Source organism: Argentina silus (assembly GCF_951799395.1).
Source record: "Argentina silus genome assembly, chromosome: 5".
In the NCBI taxonomy this organism is placed as follows: domain Eukaryota; kingdom Metazoa; phylum Chordata; class Actinopteri; order Argentiniformes; family Argentinidae; genus Argentina; species Argentina silus.
In genome coordinates this window covers 13,750,642-13,769,537 of record NC_139659.1, presented here as the reverse complement: position 1 = coordinate 13,769,537, position 18,896 = coordinate 13,750,642, and the positions used below count along the sequence as shown (strand labels likewise).

Here is an 18,896-nt window from a genome sequence, read left to right as displayed (position 1 = left end):
ACAAGGGTGTCAACAAAGTCACCACTGACTTAATAACTAACAAAGTTAGTTTGTTTATGAGTATACTGAGGCCTGCATAGACACCAGAGGAGGCTGGTGGAGGCAGAAATTGGATGACAGATTCATTGTAATGCATGTGTTTGATACCAATCCTCATTCCATACCATCTACCTCATTTGCTAACATTCCTCATTCTATTCCATGCATTACAATGAGCCCTCCTCCGATTTCTACCTCCACCAGCCTCCCCTCTAGACACTCATACCGTACCATGGTGTTGATGTAAGCCTGTTCGTCGTTGTTGGAGATGGAGGCCAGCTGAGCCTTCTCGGCATAGCAGCGGTGGCCGGCGTGGTGGAAGTCCACCAGGTCTGTGTCGTTGTAGTAGTAGCAGATACCGTTGTTCTTCCTCCAGCCAGGGTTGGTGCCACACTCAGGGGCTGGAGTGGAGAAAGAAGAATGATGAGAAATGCTCATGATCAGGGTTATCTCTGTTGCATCACTCTGTATGCAACGTTTTGAGATTAATCTGGATGGAGTCAATGAACTGGGGCAGGACAAATCAATGGGCCTCCTGACTCTTTAGTTCATCTGAGGCCTGCACTATAAACAGGAGCAGTTTTGCCTGGACTGAATAAATGAACCTTCTGGAAACAATCTTCCTCTCTCCTCTGCTCCATACAGAACTGAGATGCATTAGATCACCCCAGAGATAAGATTTATGGGCTGCAAGCATCATGATTTTCACGGAAACATGGCTCAACAACAGTATCCCCGACAGCGTGATTGAGCTAGAGGGATGCAACGTCTTGCAGGGCGGACAGGACGGCAGAGGCCTCAGGTAAAACTAGAGGTGGAGGACTGTGCATTTATGTCAATAAAACTTGGTGTACGGACACTGCTATTACTGAGAGTCACTGCTCTGCCAATCTGGAGTACCTGATGATCAAGTGTAGGCTGTTTTACCTGCCTCGAGAGTTTACAGCTATTGTTGTTACTGCAGCCTATATCCCTCTGGATGCTAATGCTAAGCTAGCAATGAAAGAACTCCATGCTGCTATTAGCAAACAACAAACTGCACACCTGGATGGAGCCTTTATTCTTGGAGGGGATTTCAACCACTCCAACCTGAGAACTGTACTTCCAAAATTCCACTAACATGTTTCCTGCCCACTAGAGGAGACAACAGTCTAGATCATGTATGTAGAAACATTGCTGAGGCTTACAAAGCCATTCTCCTCCCCCACCTGGGACAGTCTGATCACCTCTCATTGTTCACAAGGGGCAGGTTGGGATAGGTACCTGATACAGGAATCGAGGGTGAGGGGGCAGGGTGGGATAGCTACCTGGGACAGGAAGGGGGGGGGGCAGGGGCAGGGTGGGCTAGTTACCAGGTACAGGAAGTGGGGAGGCAGGGGGCAGGGTGGGATAGATACCTGGGACAGGAAGGGGGGGGGGCAGGGGCAGGGTGGGCTAGTTACCAGGTACAGGAAGTGGGGAGGCAGGGGGCAGGGTGGGATAGATACCTAGTACAGGAAGTGGGGGAGGGGCAGGGGCAGGGTGGGCTAGTTACCAGGTACAGGAAGATAGGGGGGGCAGGATGGGATAGTTACATAGTACAGGAAGGGGGGGGGCAGGATGGGATAGCTACCTGGGACAGGAAGTGGGGGGGCAGGGGGAAGGGTGGGATAGCTACTAGGTACAGGAAGAGGGGTGGCAGGATGGGACAGTTACATGGTACAGGAAGTGGGTGGGGGGAGGCTACGGTGGGATAGTTACCTGGGACAGGAAGTGGGGGTACAGGGGGAATGATGGGGGTCTTCCCCTTGGTGATCATACAGATCCAGTCTTGGTGGGCGTCACAGTTGAGGTCGTTCCACCAGGAGAAGGTTCCATTGGCGTTGCTCACCATCTCCACACATTCCTCGCGGCCCTCGTGGTTGTTGGGCTCCCCTTGGCCCCAGTTGGTGTGGCTCACTGGTGTGGCATCGCTCCACTGGTAGCCTAGGAATAGGATATACAGCAGGGGGATGAAGGAGGATGTCAGAAGGTGCTGTGATAGCAATGAACGCAATCTAGGAACAGGTGAATCAATGAAATGTAACTTTTTGGGATACAGACAATACATTTACTTTTTACATGTTAGTAATTTAGCAAAATGCTCTTATGAAGAGGCTTACAATACAGACACACACACACACACCTCCCTCTGTGGGGTTGTTCTTCAGGCCAATCCACTTGCTGCTGCCCTTGGTGTAGGTAGACAGGAAGCGTTCCTCATCAGCGTTGTGGATGCTGACAAGGTCCGCCCCTCGGGACACGCAGTCGTCACGAGCTGCAGCCCAACTCTTCTTCTGGGAGAAGTCCACATTGGAGAACAACTACAACAGAAACGTAAACATCGTCAACATGGAGCTGCAACTTAATGCTGTGATTATGCTGTGATCATGCTATGTTTATGCTATGATTATGCTATGATTATGCTATGTTTATGCTATGATTATGCTATGATTATGCTGTGATCATGCTATGATAATGCCGTCTCTTTACCCTGTAGCAGTTCCTGAAGTATGCCTCGGCCGTCCAGCTAGCCGCACAGCCCTGTGCAGGGGGAGGAGTCTGAGGCGGGGTGGGTGGGGTGATGTCGGGCCTGGGTTTCTCACACACGAACGACAGCTTCTCCGTGCACGGCTTGTTATCCCAGAACCCTCCGCCGGTGCTGCCCGATGTCATGCCGACACAGGTTCCCGCCTGGTTGTCTGGAATATCACATGGTGATAATGTTTCACCTAATTTCACGCTAATGTCACTAAATCAGACATTCTGGCTTCCCAGATTAGCGTTGTACATATAGACCTGGGTAAAACTCCCACCAGTATGTCCAAGACTTTCAAGTACTTGTGCTGTGCGTGCTTGATTTCATTTGCCTGCTACAGAAGAACCAACTAAATAACCCCCCAAAATTGTAAACGCCAAGCTTAATCAAGCGCACCTCAAAAATACCTTATTTTTATACTAGCATTTGACCTAGGCCTACTGTATGTATATGACCCAGGTCTGTCGGACGTACAGTCCAACATCCTAACAGCTGAGTGTACCGGGTTGGTCGCGGTCCCAGTGTGTGAAAGTGAGAGGTGCTCCGTTGTCCCAGATGTAGTCCACTCCTCCTGCCTCGCCGGCGGCCCGGAGCCCGATCCACCACAGCCCTACCCGCCCGGACAGCTGCACCGTGAAGTGGGACTGCTCATAACTGGAGGACCACATAAGACATGGTAGGTAAGAGACAGGTAGGTAAGGAATAAGGAATCATTCATAATAAGCCGTGGGGATTGGAGGATTTCTCACAGGAATCAAATCAAATCTCCAAAACTGGATTTATTTAGCGCATTTAGCTCATCCACAGATGCAATAAAATGTGCTTTACAGGAAGAATAAAATATATATAAATAAAACAACAGAGGGAGAAAAAATACAAACACAAGATAAAAAAGACGATAACACAAATAGTATAGGAAACATCTATAATACTAGTCCACACAAACTGTAACTGTTACACGACTACTGTACATAGGAGATATAGTATTGTACATAGGAGATATAGTATTGTACATAGGGAGATATAGTATTGTACATAGGGAGATATAGTATTGTACATGAGAAATGCTGTGAATATATTGTCTCACTTACATGTCTCCAATGTGTAGCAGTTTGCTGCCGTCCTGTTGGTCACAGAAGTCCTTGGCCTCGGACCAGGTTCTGGCCGTCTCCTCCATCCAGTAGCAGGCGTAAGCATAGGCGTCCCAGCCCTACCACACATTTATAACACATCACATTCATGTTGATGGGACTGTCCACCAGCGGAGGCTGCTGAAGGTAGAAATCGGAGGACGGGCTCATTGTTATGCATGGAACGGAATGAGGAATGGTATCAGACACGTAGTTGATACCATTCCTCATTCCGTTCCTTGCATTACTCCATCAGCCTCCCCCTGCTGTCCACAATTAAACATGTAATACTCTGCTAGAACAGTTCAGTGTATTGGGCTGAATTGCTTATTCAATTCAGTGTCAATGTATTTGCACTGTATCTGTGCACATACCCCACATCCCCATTCAAATAAAGCACAAATAAGTAAATAGATCAATAGTCATATAAAGACAAGTGTAGGTGGTACTGGTGCAAACAGAGAAGGTGTACCACTCACCTGTGGGCACCCGTACTGTGTGGGCTTGACAGAGGGGAGTGGGTAGTGGGCTTTGGCCATCTTGCATATGTAGGTATTCTGCTCCGTGCAGGCCACATCATTCCATCTGCCACTCTGAAATAGAAGAGTGTAGCACCGTTAACTCATTGAGTGCCAAGGGTGACTTTATTCACCAAAAATGCATCAATTATGATGCCTCATTTTGTAGCCAATCAAAGTATTGTTGCTTGGAAAATACCACATAAAACACTTAGCACTCTAGGTGAGTTATTTATTTGAGTTTTAACACATTGCAGAACGAGGGTGAAATCCTGGGGGGGTTGGACTAGTCGAAGGTAGTGGAGGGTAGAGGGATTAGAGTATTGTCTAAGACCCAGGTTGGTTAGGATCATTCATATCACTGTTCAGGTCAAATGAAGGCCAAGAGTATTGTTTGGTATCAGGGTAAAGGTTAGAGTTATCTATTTCCTTGTTAGAGTGAGATGTACAGTACAAGACCTGGACCAAATCTCAGAAGTCTTTCCTTGATTCCTTCCTCCCCTCTCCTCACCTCCTTCTCAAAGCACATTGGAGGAGGAAATCTGAGATTCCTCTCCTTTGGATCTTCTCTTCCAATCCGTTTTGAGAAGGAGTCGAGGAGAGAGGACATGAGGAATCAAGGAGAGATATTTGAGAGTCTTACTGTACCTGAGAGTACATTTCCACACAGTCCTCTTGGAAGCCTTGGTGGTTGTTGGGCTCCCCTGGTGCCCAGTAGGTGAAGGTGACCATGTCTTGGTTGGACCAGGTATACAGGCCAGAGAAGACACTGTCAGCTCTCAGACCGGTCCATACGTCACTAGTGGCTACAGGGGAAGAACAAGGCACAAGTCAAACTAGCATCAGCTTAGCGTCAGCTAAGGCTAAGCTATCCAACAAGCCAGCCGTGGAGGTTAGTGTTTGTTGTAACAACTATGTTTTGATTATGACTTAGGGGAGTCATAATCATATTTCACTCAGGGGAGGCTGGTAGAGGCAGAAATCAGAGGACAGGCTGATTGTAATACTCATTCTATTCCATGCATTACAATGAGCCCGTTCTCCGATTTCTACCTTCACCTGCCTCCCCTGATTTCTCCAATGCTGTACTTTCCATACACCTTTACAAATGTTGACTCTGTGATATTACATGCTAACACTTTTACACATTACACAAAAGAAGATATCGGAGTTTGATCATTCTGTGTGTGAAGCAATCCTGTTTTTGAACAGTTCAATCAATCTTTTTACAAAATTAATTGTCTCAATGTGCTTACATACAAGACAACAAGAACAATACAAACAATATAAACAATAAATATAATACAAACAAATATGAACTAACACCGAACCATGTGACTGTATCTCCTGTACTGTAACACACCAGTTGTGTGTACCAGTGTGTACCAGTGTGTACGACTGTACTCGTACCAAGGTAGAGGTAGCTCTCCAGCCAACTCTGCTCAGTCATGGACATGATGGACACCAGGTCCGCTCCCAGCTTCCTACACTCGTCACGCGCTGCAGTCCACGTCTTCTTATCGTCAAACGGCTTGTAGCAGTGCTCTCCAAACTCATACCAGTCAGGCCCCGAGCATCTCAATTCTACACAGGGTTACATAGTCATCCATTTAATATATCCAATTAATATATGCCACAGGGTTGGGAGGAGCATAGGGTCCGATTCAGTTATACTATTAAAACAATGCCATAAACTCTATTCTAGTTCTCCTTTTTCATTTATAACTTGTTTGTGTTTCGGTGCAGTCTGACATACCTCCATCTGCAAACTGGTATGATACTGAATAGCTTCCATCAAACCTGTTGAAGTAAATGTGTATTAAGTTATTGCTGACGAAATGATTTGGTGCTTTCCCTGTGTTGACTGAACAGTGTGTGTGTGTGTGTGTGTGTGTGTGTGTGTGTGTGTACTGTAGTAATCAGTGAGAAACAGGTAACCCAACCCTATTGTATGTTATAATACAATGCAGCTGCAAACCTACAGTAAATAGGCTATTCTTCTGAAAACAGACAAACATTTATTACCGTCTATTACCTCTCTGAAAGAGTAAGTATCAGGCTGTTTGAGAGAAGCACACAACATGCCCAGTGCTGAATGTAGCCTATGTGGTTTAAGGTACAGTAACCCAACAAAGCTATTGTAGCAGGAGTGTGCTAGAAAACCCTGGTCAGATTTAAGGTTATGGCGCTCAATCGAATTTCCTGTCTTTTTTCGGCTATTGACAACTCTAAAATATCTAACTTAAAACATAGTTTGTATTTAATAATGCACTGCTTTTCACTTGTCGTAATGCGCTACCCAATCAAAGTGCACTACACAGAGACTAAGGCTGCCATTCATGACGCGACCACTCACTGCCTGGAGGTGATGCCGTTCCGGGTGGAGCCGGCATAGAAGTCCTGCCCAGGTACCTTCAGCATGGTGCATTCTCCCCCCAAGTCATTCAGGACCACCCCCGCATGGATGGCTGCTGCACAGATGTGGGAGTTCTGGAAGAAAAAAAAAAATCACACACACACATATTCATATGTATTACACACAGAGACAAAGATGAAGAGACATTCATATACTCACATGATTATTCTATCATGTGATCTGTTAAAGCCATGTGTGTGTATTCACCTACCCCTCTGTATACCATGGTACCGTACACAGAGTACGACAGCTTTGCACATCCCGCTGGGCAGTGGACACTGAAACACACAGTAATAACACGCACATCAATGACACACACAGTACAATGACAAAGTGGAAGGTATAGTAGACCATGTTGAATAGAATGAGTGTATTCGAGACAAGGATGTTCAAGTTAAAGCTTGACGTACGTCATACGATCACTGGCCCAGTTGAAGTTGGGGACTGACATACAGGACACAGCATCTGTGAGAAGAAAATACTGCCCACTCAGGATCACGTGTGAACACACAAAATATTTCTGGAATAAATATATATATATATATATATATATATATATATATATATATATATATAGACAGATAGTGAACACACACAATAGGGTTTTCTTCACAATAATAGAATAATATAGTGTGACATACAGTCGGGTGTGCATCCCAGGATGTCAAAGCGAAGCCCAGCTTCTCCATTCCATTCCAGGGGCAGAACCCGGACATGTTGGGCAGTGACGGGAGTTCCCAAGAGCTGCGTCTCTGGAGTGGTCCTGTCCACACAGCCTAGGAATTCCTGGGAAAACAGGAAAGACAATGTGGAATGATAAGACAATGTGGAATGAGTTTTTATTCTAGTCCACCACAGGTTAGTGGACCACCATGCCTGGCTGTAAAGAACCAATAAAGTTTCCTATCAGAACAAAGTATTAATTCATTATTTATTTATTTATTTATTCAGTCATTCATCCGTTCATTCGTTCTTTACTCACTCACTCACCAATTAATTCACCCATTCTACCCAATCATTAATTAATTAATTTAATTTTTAATTAATTAATTAATTAATTAATTAATTGTCTTACCCCTCCATCACTGACGTAGTCTGTCCACTGGTTTCCATCCATACTGTGCTGGACCTTGTACTTAGTCACCCAGTTGTCGTTCTGAGTACACCCCTGCATCACGACCCCCGTGACCTTTCTGATTTCACCCAGATTCACCTGGATCCAGGAATTGGCTGTGGTGACGTCAGAAAAGAGGACTTATTCTCTACTAAATCATGTGCTTTCACATACACCAAATCTGGAATATTGTCTTTGCCTCCATTCTAAACATTTGAAATTCTGCAAGTCATTATAAAATATGTCATATATTTCTTTTCTGCCTTTTTTTAATTTATTTTTTTACTTTCAAGCATAGCAAGTGACAAACAAAACATTGAAGATAAACATATACAATATCAAAAGTTCATTGTTTTCCTCAGTCCAGTATTTAAAATCAGATTTGATGAGACGTACATGGGGTGCTGGGCATCCAACAGGAGTTGCCATTCAGACGAGCTTGGTTGGGACCATTTGAACCCTTGGAAGATGAGGCGGACAGCTGAGAGTCGGTGATGTTCCCATCCTCCACCCCCAGTCCCTGCAGACACACTGGAGACACAAGCACCATCACAGTCAAATAACTAGACCATCAAAGACGATAGCACAACACTGGGGGATACTGTATGTTTTGCATAGTTAAGTTTAGGTACTTGAGTTTTGGTGGTTAGGTAGTGAGGAAAAGGGAGTTGGGAAGGAGTGTGTGGTTGGGGTTATGAAGTGGTCAGGGGAGGCAGAAATCGGAGGACGGATCCATAGTAATGCATACACGTTTAATACCATTCCTTATTTCATTCCATACATTATAATGAGCCCGTCCTCCGATTTCTACCTCCACCAGCCCCCTCTGGAAGGGGTTTAACCTACCGCTTTGTTCACAAGAGTACACCACCTCAAGGTATTTGGAAATAGTAGGGCAGGGGTCATTCTCAGCATGAGCATACAAGAAGCAGAAGGGTCTGTTGTCACAATTCTTCCGCACCAAAGGCAAGACACCATCAACTGTGCATGTTCCTGTCCGAACAAACAATGTGTTAGGAACAACTATGGTATACACTCAAACATTCAAATAGAACTGTTGGAGCTGTAGAACTGTAGAACTGTAGAACTGTTGGAGCTAGTTGCTAGTTGCTCTTGCCAACGAAAGAGAAGGTAAACGTTACGTAAACGTGGACAGTGAGGGAAGTTATGAGAGAAAATGAATGGAGAGAAAGGGGGAAAAGAGTTAAGAGAGTAAAAGGAGAGGAAAGGAAAGGGACAGGAAGGAAGGCAAACAAAGAGAGTGAAGAAAGGACAGGAGAGGAAAGGACAGAAAGAAAAGCAATCAATCAAATTCTATTTACTGTATATAGCACATTTCATACATAAATGCAATGCACATTGCTTCACAAAAATACACAAAAATACAAAACAGTTAAAATAAGGCAAATACAGTATGGTAAAGTATAAAGCCTTATAGACATAAAAATACAGAGTAAAAAACTATGAAAAGATGACTGATACTGTAGTTGAACACATTATAACCTGATAATAGTGGAGTGAAAGTCTAATGCAATATAATTCAATTCAATTAAAAGGGACAGATAAGGATACAAGAGACACAATCAAAATAGAAAATAAAGCCCTCTAGGTAAAAGCAAGGTTAAAACGGTATGTTTTAAGCTTTCTTTTGAAAATATCTACAGGGTAAAAGGAAAGAAAGGGAAAAAAAGGACAAAAAAAACCAAGGCAGTCCTCTCTCTTCTACCTGTATCTCCTGGGGTGTGGGGGCAGATCTTGTCACTCCTACGTCCAAAGAAGGCCGACTGGACGTTGATGACACTGTTGGCCTCACAGTGGAGGACGGCACTGGAGTCCTGGCAGATCTGTGCAGTCATGTACCCTGCACAGGATCACAGCCATTTCACTTCTCATAGTCCAGTCAGAACATTCACATCGGTTTAACCATTTATTTGATGAGAATAGTAATAATAGTAAAGAGTAGTAATACATTTAAGCTTGGCGTAATTTTATGGCTCTGCTCTGTATAGCTCCCTGCCTGGAATTTAAACGACCATAACATACAAATACCAATATGGCAGGGAGCCCATGTAGGTAGGCTAAATACAGAGCGGCCGAGCGGGTGGAGGCTGGGGGCGGTGGGTGGAATGACCACTGTTTAACTATGGTGGAGTGTTACAACTCGGCTGCTTTTAAGCCTTGTCCCTTGAACATGGAATGGATGTTTTTCACCAGACAGACAGCTGCCCTGTACAACTTGAAATGCCCTGTCTGAACTAACACAAGCTTCATAAACACTGTCAAATGGTAGCCAGATGACTGAGAAGGGAACGCACTGTATGTATACTGTTGTTTTCATTATTGTACCTACTTAACAACAGTGGGAAAACATTCCCTCTTAGTCACCTGACCACCTTTCAATGGGTGCTTAAGAGGGACATAAGGTACCACTAAGTAATGTACATCCTGCTCTCATGATAGATACTTTGCTTTAAGAGACCTTAAGCATTGAAACATAGATATATGTACACAGATACACTTACCATCATGGGGTGGAGGAGGTTCCGGTGTGTTCCCTGGGAGAGGGCAAGAGAGTTACAAAATGCCTTCTTTTTTTTTTAAAGTATTGTTCCCTATAAATGACTAAATCAGGTGTACTCTGGGAACCCATGCATAGAAGGAAAACATACCTCGTCGTTTGCAGATGTACCCTCTGTTCTGTTCACAGTTGTCGTCATTCCAGAAGCCAGAGTTGATGAGCATGGAGAGGCAGTCCTCTCCGTTGTAGTTGTCAGGGTTGCCTGAGGGAGAGAGAAAGTGGAGAAATATCAGACATTTTGTATGCAGGTGTAACACCTCACCACTAGGGGGATGTCAACTCTCCACACCACATACACATAGATAAAAGGAATTGGAGGAAGTGTGCAGATTGATCAGGGATCGTCTGTTTTACCGTCGGCCCAGTTGATGTATCTGAAAGGAGATCCATCGGTCCACTCCCAGCCCCCCTCAGTGACCGAGTCATGACCCCCCATCCATAGGGACACCCCTGTAGGAATCAGCTGAACCTGGCCTATGGATCAAATAGATAAAAAAAACACATCAAACTACTACTCTATATTTCTCTCATTCCTTTACATTGCTTAAGTTCACCGTTGTTTAGTAATTTTCCACTGTGAATAAATCTTTATGACTAGCGCAATATTAAACAATTACACTAGTATGAATGGAAAAAGATAAGATATACTGATGGACATGAAGGATGTACTGAATAAAATATAGGGCACAGCCTTACATCCATCAATTCATCAATGAAGCTCACTATTACTTTATGAATAACTTGGTATGTTTAGGAACAGAAGTGAAGTGTACCTTGAATGAAGCCCTGTTCGAAGGGCTCGGTGATGCTGAGGAGGTCACCTCCCTGGTTCACACAGTCGGCCCGGGCGTCCGCCCACTTCCTCATGTGCAGGTAGTTGAACAAATAGCAGAAGTCGTTGAATGGGTCGGCTGTCCAAGTGCCACACTTGTCATTCCATCCTGCAGGGCGGAACACACAGCGCTGTCATTGAAAGTACTGGAAACTGCACAGAGAGATACAATAAGTAAGGTATACAGCAATGGAGGCTGGTCCTCCGATTTCTGCCTCCCCAAGCCTCCCCTGATGTACAGTGCAGTTGACATCTTTGGCGCCATCTTTGTTTACTGCTAAAGTGTGATTTGACAGATGTGTGACAGTGTTTGCATGAGCTCTGGCTTTGATGCTGTTGCTGAGCGTGCGTTCCGATACCTATGCTCCGAAATGTCATCCATCAGTGACAGTTGTGGTCCAGGGGAGGCTGGTGGAGGTTGAAATCGGAGGACGGGCTCATTGTAATGCATGGAATGCAATGAGGAATGGTATCAAACATGTATGTTTGATACCATTCCAGGCATTACAATGAGCACCGTCCTCCGATTTCTACCTCCACCAGCCTCCTCTGCGGTACAGCTGAATGACTAAATAACACCATCATGGTGATGGAAGACTGGTCGTTCCTCTTACCTGGTCCAGATGTGGGGGGTTGGGGAGGGGGTCCTACGCCTTTGGCTGTGGAAACACGACAAAGAACAAGGAGTGAGGAAAATGCTGTACTCAAGGACTACGAGCTTATCGATTAAAAAGATGGGAAAATAACATTATTGAAGGAATTAAATAAAAATCTATTATCTCAATTGAAATCTGATATGTCAATGATAAACCTAGTCTTGGACTAAATCATGGAGATTCTCCATTGAAAATGCTTTTTTAGTCTTGGACTAGGCATAATCCAGGCCCGGGGAACCAGCCCATTATGATGTACTGCAAAGCCAGTCACCCAATGATTTGTGGATGATATGTAAGGCCAGTTTGTAGACACTGAAATGTGAAATTACAAAAATAACCTTTTTTGCAGACAAATTCCATGGTGGCGGTACAGAACTCATCGTTGAGCAGGCCTGGGGTGTGGCTGTTCATCCCTCGGAGATGCATACAGTCTTCGTTGCCCTGCCAATTATCAGGCTGATCAGGCGCCCATGGAAGTAGGTCCTGTGTGGGTGAGAGAGAGAGGGGGTCAGAGCAAAATAAATACCTTTTTAGGGTCTTATTTAATGCATTGCTGTAGAACTTCAACTAATTGTCCAAAGGGGATAAATAAAGTTGTGTCATAATGTGTAGTATTGTACATCGTATCGCATGGGCATGTTGTGTTTTGTCGTATCCTAGCCTACGATATTGCATAATGTGCATATGAGAGTAGTGAAATGCTATTGAGGACACAATCAAGGAGTGAATAATACTTTAATAAAAGTCAACTTGTCACTTACAGCTGGAGACCCATCCGTGTACACATACACGCCCTCTGACGCAATGTCATTCAAACCCATCCAAGCTGGTCCAGGCATGTGAGCTGCAGAGACAAGTTTCCTCATCATCTAGTCTCACTACCATTACTTCAAAATGACACTTCCAATGTAATATACAGTAGATCTACTGGACTAAAGGAAACAAAGACTAGTAAAACAAACTACTCCTTTTACAGAATGTGGTTTAGATGTTTTAGGACAATGGCTCACCAAGCAGAAAGCTCAAATCCTGTTGAGTGTGGAAACTGGCCAGGTGGCCATTTTGATTGGCACAGTAGGCCTCTGCTTCTTGCCAGTTCTTCACCATTTCAGTCTCAAAGTGATAACAGAAGTCCTCAAAGAGAAGATATCCTGTGTCACAATGGAAATCTAGTCCAAAGACAAAGCACAGAATATATTTGGTTTTTATTTTCAACAAGTTAACTCTGTTCAGACCACTCAAATAGTATTATGGGGTTTTCAGTGATGTGATACAGATTAAGCCTAGTCCTGAATTATATTACACTTTCGATGGGGATTCTTAGTCTTGGACTAGGCATAATCCAGGTCCTGGAAACCAGCCCAATATGATGTCCTGCTAAGCAGGTCACTCACCTGGAACAGCCGTAGGCTTCACATTCTGACCCCCACGCATTTCACAAATGTATCCCAGGCTTTTGAAGCAATTGGTTGTTTGCCATAATCCATTGTAGTTCCCTAGATGGCGAAAGAAAGTGAATCAATAATTGTAAACTTTTGGAATTACTTTTCCAATCTTAACTATTTGGGTATGGTCAATTGATTGAATGATATAGGTAGTAGTGTTGGTCAATTGATTGATCACTGACCACAGGCTCTCACCTGTGTAGATCTGACCACAGTCCCAGAGGTTTGCTGTGTCCGTGGGGAACCCAGGGCTCCAGTTGGTCACAGTGAGTTCTGTCTTGTCCACCCATTTGAATGCTCCATCCTGGGCCTCGTCTGATGACATCACAAATCAGGAAATACGTGATTTGGATGCTTATTTTTTTTTTTTTTTTTTTTTTTTTTTTTTATGTTTTATAAAGATCAAATTAATCTCTCTTTACAATGGTGCAGCTTATTCTTCACTGAAATCTAGATGAGACTAGTTTCACACTAACGTAAACTCATGGGCAGAGAGGCTATGTTTTGGTATGATGTACCGTACCTGAGACACCAATCCAGATATCAGGAATTTCACCTTGATGGAATTCAGGTAACTTAGAGTTGATGAAGTACTGCTCCTCTTGACTAACGCATCAAACAATACAGATTAGATTACCTTTTACAATTCAATACAATAAATGTGTTTTACGTGATATTTACCTAGCAACAATACTTTGATTGGATACAAAATGAAGCATCATAATTTATGCATTTTTGGTGAATAAAGTCACCCGTGGCACTCTAGAATGTTGACAGTTTTGGTGACTTTATTCATCCTCTGCACTAAATAAGTAAGGTCAAATCAAATAACATGTTCAATGACACTGAATGACTTGGTCTTCCTTACGTCTTGATGGTGACAAGGTTAGCTCCCATAGCTGAACACTTGTGTTGGGCCTCGTGCCAGGTGGTCAGTAGCAAGGTGTTGCTAACCAGCCAGTAACAGTTCCCATTGAAGCTCAGCCAACCATCAGGGCAAATGGCTGGCAATAAGGAAGGAATATGATGATAATATCATAAAATATCAGTTTAGTTCTGAGCTGTAAAGACTCACTTATGTTATCTCAGTCTTTTGACAACAACTACATTGTTGTCGAGCCTAATTGAATTGCCTTGAGAGAGTTGAATCATATCAAACCATGTAATTGGCATAACATTAATCCAGATTATGATACAGTATGTCATGTCACATACATTTTAGCTAACACAGTAAAACATTGGAGGGATGGAAATTGGCAACGTTTTATAGTTTCCAATTTTTGAGGATGAAAGATCTTGAACTTACTGTTCAGTCCCCTTTTGCACATGTACGGGCGCTCATACCGGCACACATGGGTCTTCCACTTCCCATAATCCTCTCCTGCCTCCTTGATCACGGCGGTACAAATCCCGTTCTGCTGCTCACTGAAGGAGAAAGGGCAGATCACTTAAAATCACTCCTGTACAACCACAAACACAGCTCAGACAGCTAAGCTAACATGCTAACACCTTACCTGAGGTCTGGCTGGCTTGTACCCCAGTTGAGGTAGACGGGGCTAGGGACTTTAGCATCAGACCAGGTGAATTCTAGGCGGTTAGCTTCAACTTGACAAGACAACGATGTGCATTTCTGTGAAAACAACACAAAATAACAATATATATTTGGCACGATCATTTCTATTGCATGAAATTTGAGCAAAGTAATTTGCCACTCAAGCTGCCTTGTCTCACACACGTGTACATATGCACACACACACGCATGAACGCACACACACACACACACACACACACACACACACACACACACACACACACACTTGTACAGTGTATACACTGTTGACCCTTACCAGAGTGGAGTAGCCGATCCAGAGGTCGTAATAGGAGGCATCCAGACGGCCTGTGACGTACTGCTCCTCTGCCTGTGATTCGATAGACACCAGGTCCCCTCCTTCCGTGATACAATCATGCCTGGCTGCTGACCAACTCTTCCTGGTGTCTGCCTTCAGCTTGTAGCAGTTGGATCCATACTGCCTCCAGTCACTGGCTGTGTCACACACCGTGGGCGGGTTAGCTGAAGACAGAAGAGAACCACATAGGTGCACCGTTATTCAACCATTCACCCAAGCATTCACCCAAGCATTCACTAATCATTTACCCAACCATTCACCCAACCATTCGCCCAACCATTTACCGAACCATTAACCCTCCCCACAATGAACTGAAGACATCAGTGTATCCATATTGAACTTACGATTGGGGCGCTTGCAGATGTATTTCCTTCCTATAGAGCAGGGTTCATCGTTCCATCGTCCCCCGCTTGACCCCAACACCTCCCCACAATGCTCGTTCTCCTGCCAGTTGTCTGGCTGCCCTGGTGCCCAATCTCTGTGTAGAGATCCCAAGCACAAATGAGAGCATATCATTTACGTTTTCCAGGAAGTAAATAAATGGATATCGATGAGGCTTGAATGCTCAAAATAATTATATTAGGAGACGTGATGCCCTGTCAGCCAGTCATCAACATACAGTCCTTACAGTAAAACAATAAAAGGCTACTGTGGAGAGTCACTGTACTACTACAGTAAACTACATACTGTATGTGAATGATTGACATCTAATAACACCCAATCAGAGGGAGCTCAGAGGCTGCATTTCCTGTCACATGATTGGCTGATGCCAAGGTGTTAGATGATCATGTACTGTAAGTATTCCAGATAGACACTCCCATCGCTCCACTCCCACACTCCTTCAGCAGCGGCGTCAGTCAGGCCGATCCAGTAGATCTCTGTGCCAATCTGGGTCTGCACCCATAACTACCAGGAGAGAGCAGAGGTTATAGGAAGACATATACAGTAGCAGGCACAACAGATATGACTCCTGAAGAACACATCTCACACACAGCACTCCCATTTAGCAGTCAACTGAATGTGTGTGTGTGTGTGTGTGTGAGCATGTATGTGTGTGTGTGTGTGTGTGTGTGTATGTACAGTACATGCATTTTTGTGTGTGTGTGTGTGTGTGTGTGTGTGTGTGTATGTACAGTACATGCATTTTTGTGTGTGTGTGTGTGTGTGTGTGTGTGTGTGTGTGTATGTACAGTACGTGCATTTTTGTGTGTGTGTGTGTGTGTGTGGTGTCTTACTCTCTCGTGAATGTCCAGGATGCTCATCAAGTTGCTCCCCTTTGCCTCACAGTCTCTTTGGGCGTCCTCCCACGACTTTGTATCCGTTGAGAAGAAGTAGCATCTTTCCTCATTTGGCCTCCAGCTCTCCTCACACTGACTGAAGGCTGAACACAACACAACAGAGGGGGAGACTTGAGGACTACTTCAAAACTGATAGTGGCTCATAAATACATCTCAGGGAAAATTTTATGAAATTGTCACACATCACACATGTTTTATAAATTAACTGCAACTGTAAATAATGTAAATGATAGAGGTTCACATAATGTGAAATATATGAGTCATAATATAGGGTTAATATTCATATATCATAACATATCTTCTTTTTTTAATGTTTTAATGTTTTTTGTCATTTTGATTATAATTTTTTCACTAAATCTATATTAAGATTAATTGAAATATAATCCTTATTTCTCAGTGGTTACAAAAGTGTGCATTTTATCCTCAGTTTTGCCTTGGGTGAGAAAGCATCATTCGGTTCTACTTTGATCATAAAAGTCCCATGACATATCCACAAAACACAAGCCATATAAACCCTATTCACATCCAAACTCAAGGCAAAGCTGGTAATATTTTACTTTGAGTGCCCACTTCATATCATAAAGTATCACATGTTTTGTATAAATCTGACAATTTAGTTGCACCTAAAGTAAAAAAAATAAATTAAAAAAACAAAATTGTCAGGAAAGTCATCATGTAAATGATTGAAGTGATCATGTCAATTCCAGATGGAAAACAATCTCCTAACTGTGTGCAACTCAACCACTAACAAGTAACAAATTACATTTAAAAATAAGTTTGATAAACATGGCATATTGGGTAAACAAGGTCTCTACAAATGAATAATACTTACAGCATGCCTCAATTACAAGACCATTCATATTTTAGCTCTAAATGGATCATATCAATAATATTGATATATTTCAGAATACATTTGTATCAATCACAATATCTGAAATCCATACTACTTTCCTCAACTCTCAGATCATTTTTCTCTCAAAATGTAATAAAAAATGATTTCTCATAAACTTACCACAATGAAGTAGACCACAGAGAGTGAGAAGCCGTAGAAGCATTCTCTGTGTGTTGTCCATCTGGTAAGTATTTACTCTTTGTTTAGTTCTCATTGTGTATTACCATACAGCACTGTACATCCTATAGTGGCAGTCTTCCCAAAGTTACCTGAGAGTGGCCCTGTGTATGTACCAGCTGCCACTCAACAGAGCTCTGAGCATCCTCACACAGTTAACACCCTTTTCAGCACCAGCCCAAGGTTCAAAGATTGAGGGCAGTAAAACTGGATGAGAAGCACTTGACCTGGGCTGTCTTTGTGTGTCGTAACTTAGCCCAACACTAATTTATAGTGAGACCATCACCAAAATAACAACAAAGTGTCTTTGGTAGTGAAAAAAAATCATAAAAATGCTTCCATGGCGGTGCAAAACATACTGTATGTGGTAACATGACAACCTAAGATACAGTGTCTGAGTGAAGGGGTCTGAATATTTTCTGAAGGCACTGTATACTGTAGATGTCTCAATTATTGTCAAGCTTCTTGAGACTTCATAATGAAATACATAACATAGTTTCTACTTAATTTGTAAAAGAAGCAACATCTGTGTTCATTTATTTAAAATGACTTAAGGATGAATGTGTAATGGCTACCTTAAAAGGGTATTTTACAGAAAATGTTGATAAAGACACATGGGCCGCAGGATGGGCCTATCCCGCACTGACAACCATTTAAAAAAAAAAAAAAACACCATCCAGGAGGGCACTTTGTGATTGGCAGGGCAAAGGGACAGGGGCTGTTGCCCCTTTAGCCCCTACTGTACCTGTGCACATGCCTGCTAATGCATATTCAGAAAGTTGGCACTCAAATTTTATACAATGAAAGTTATAAACCTCAAAGTCCAAAAGAAGCTATTTTATTCCCCTATCAACAACATACCTTCAGTCTGTAAACTCTTTATATCACCAAAACTCAAACAAACCTTGAATTGTTACTTTTTAACCTGTTTTACATTTAATTGATGCGTTCAGTTGCAAAACCCATAAACAAAACAATAAAAACATATTCTGAAATAATAGTTACTCAGCAAACATAATATAGAGTTTATAACAATTGACTAAAACTTGGCAAACGTTGTCATATTCTGCCTGTTTTGTAAAGAAAAGTAACATCTAAGCTCATTCAAGAAATGTTTTAAGCAGTCTTCTAATGAGGGATCCACACTAACCCTCAGAGAAGTTAAACAGACGACTGTGGCAAAGGTGAAACGGTAAAACTATTTCTACTCGTAAATGCATGATTAACATTTGAGGGCACATTACAAGTTTGGCCATAAAAGGATAGAGTTAGGGTGATCTATCCAGACTTCATTACAGTAAATGGGGTAAATGGTATTACTCAATACTTACTCAAAT

At 43.0% G+C, this 18,896-nt stretch overlaps 1 protein-coding gene across 1 annotated transcript; it reads right to left on the bottom strand.

Annotated features, from left to right (window-relative positions):
• Positions 1–54: 54 nt before the first annotated feature.
• Positions 55–18,314, bottom strand: LOC310804722 (macrophage mannose receptor 1; the record flags this gene model as incomplete). The annotated part of the gene is made up of 36 exons (XM_083670040.1): positions 55–93; positions 271–440; positions 1,780–2,004; positions 2,204–2,381; positions 2,551–2,759; positions 3,099–3,250; positions 3,688–3,806; positions 4,206–4,319; positions 4,893–5,050; positions 5,655–5,828; positions 6,270–6,283; positions 6,601–6,734; positions 6,872–6,938; positions 7,071–7,125; positions 7,302–7,446; positions 7,736–7,890; positions 8,171–8,305; positions 9,501–9,635; positions 10,297–10,329; positions 10,444–10,554; positions 10,707–10,826; positions 11,126–11,293; positions 11,799–11,843; positions 12,212–12,323; positions 12,602–12,684; positions 12,851–12,991; positions 13,481–13,600; positions 13,809–13,891; positions 14,154–14,289; positions 14,592–14,710; positions 14,800–14,915; positions 15,133–15,356; positions 15,537–15,670; positions 15,986–16,098; positions 16,428–16,573; positions 18,305–18,314. The coding sequence occupies 36 exons, from the start codon at positions 18,312–18,314 to the stop codon at positions 55–57; spliced, it is 4,392 nt and encodes a 1,463-aa protein (XP_083526166.1).
• Between the last annotated feature and the right edge of the window lie 582 nt (positions 18,315–18,896).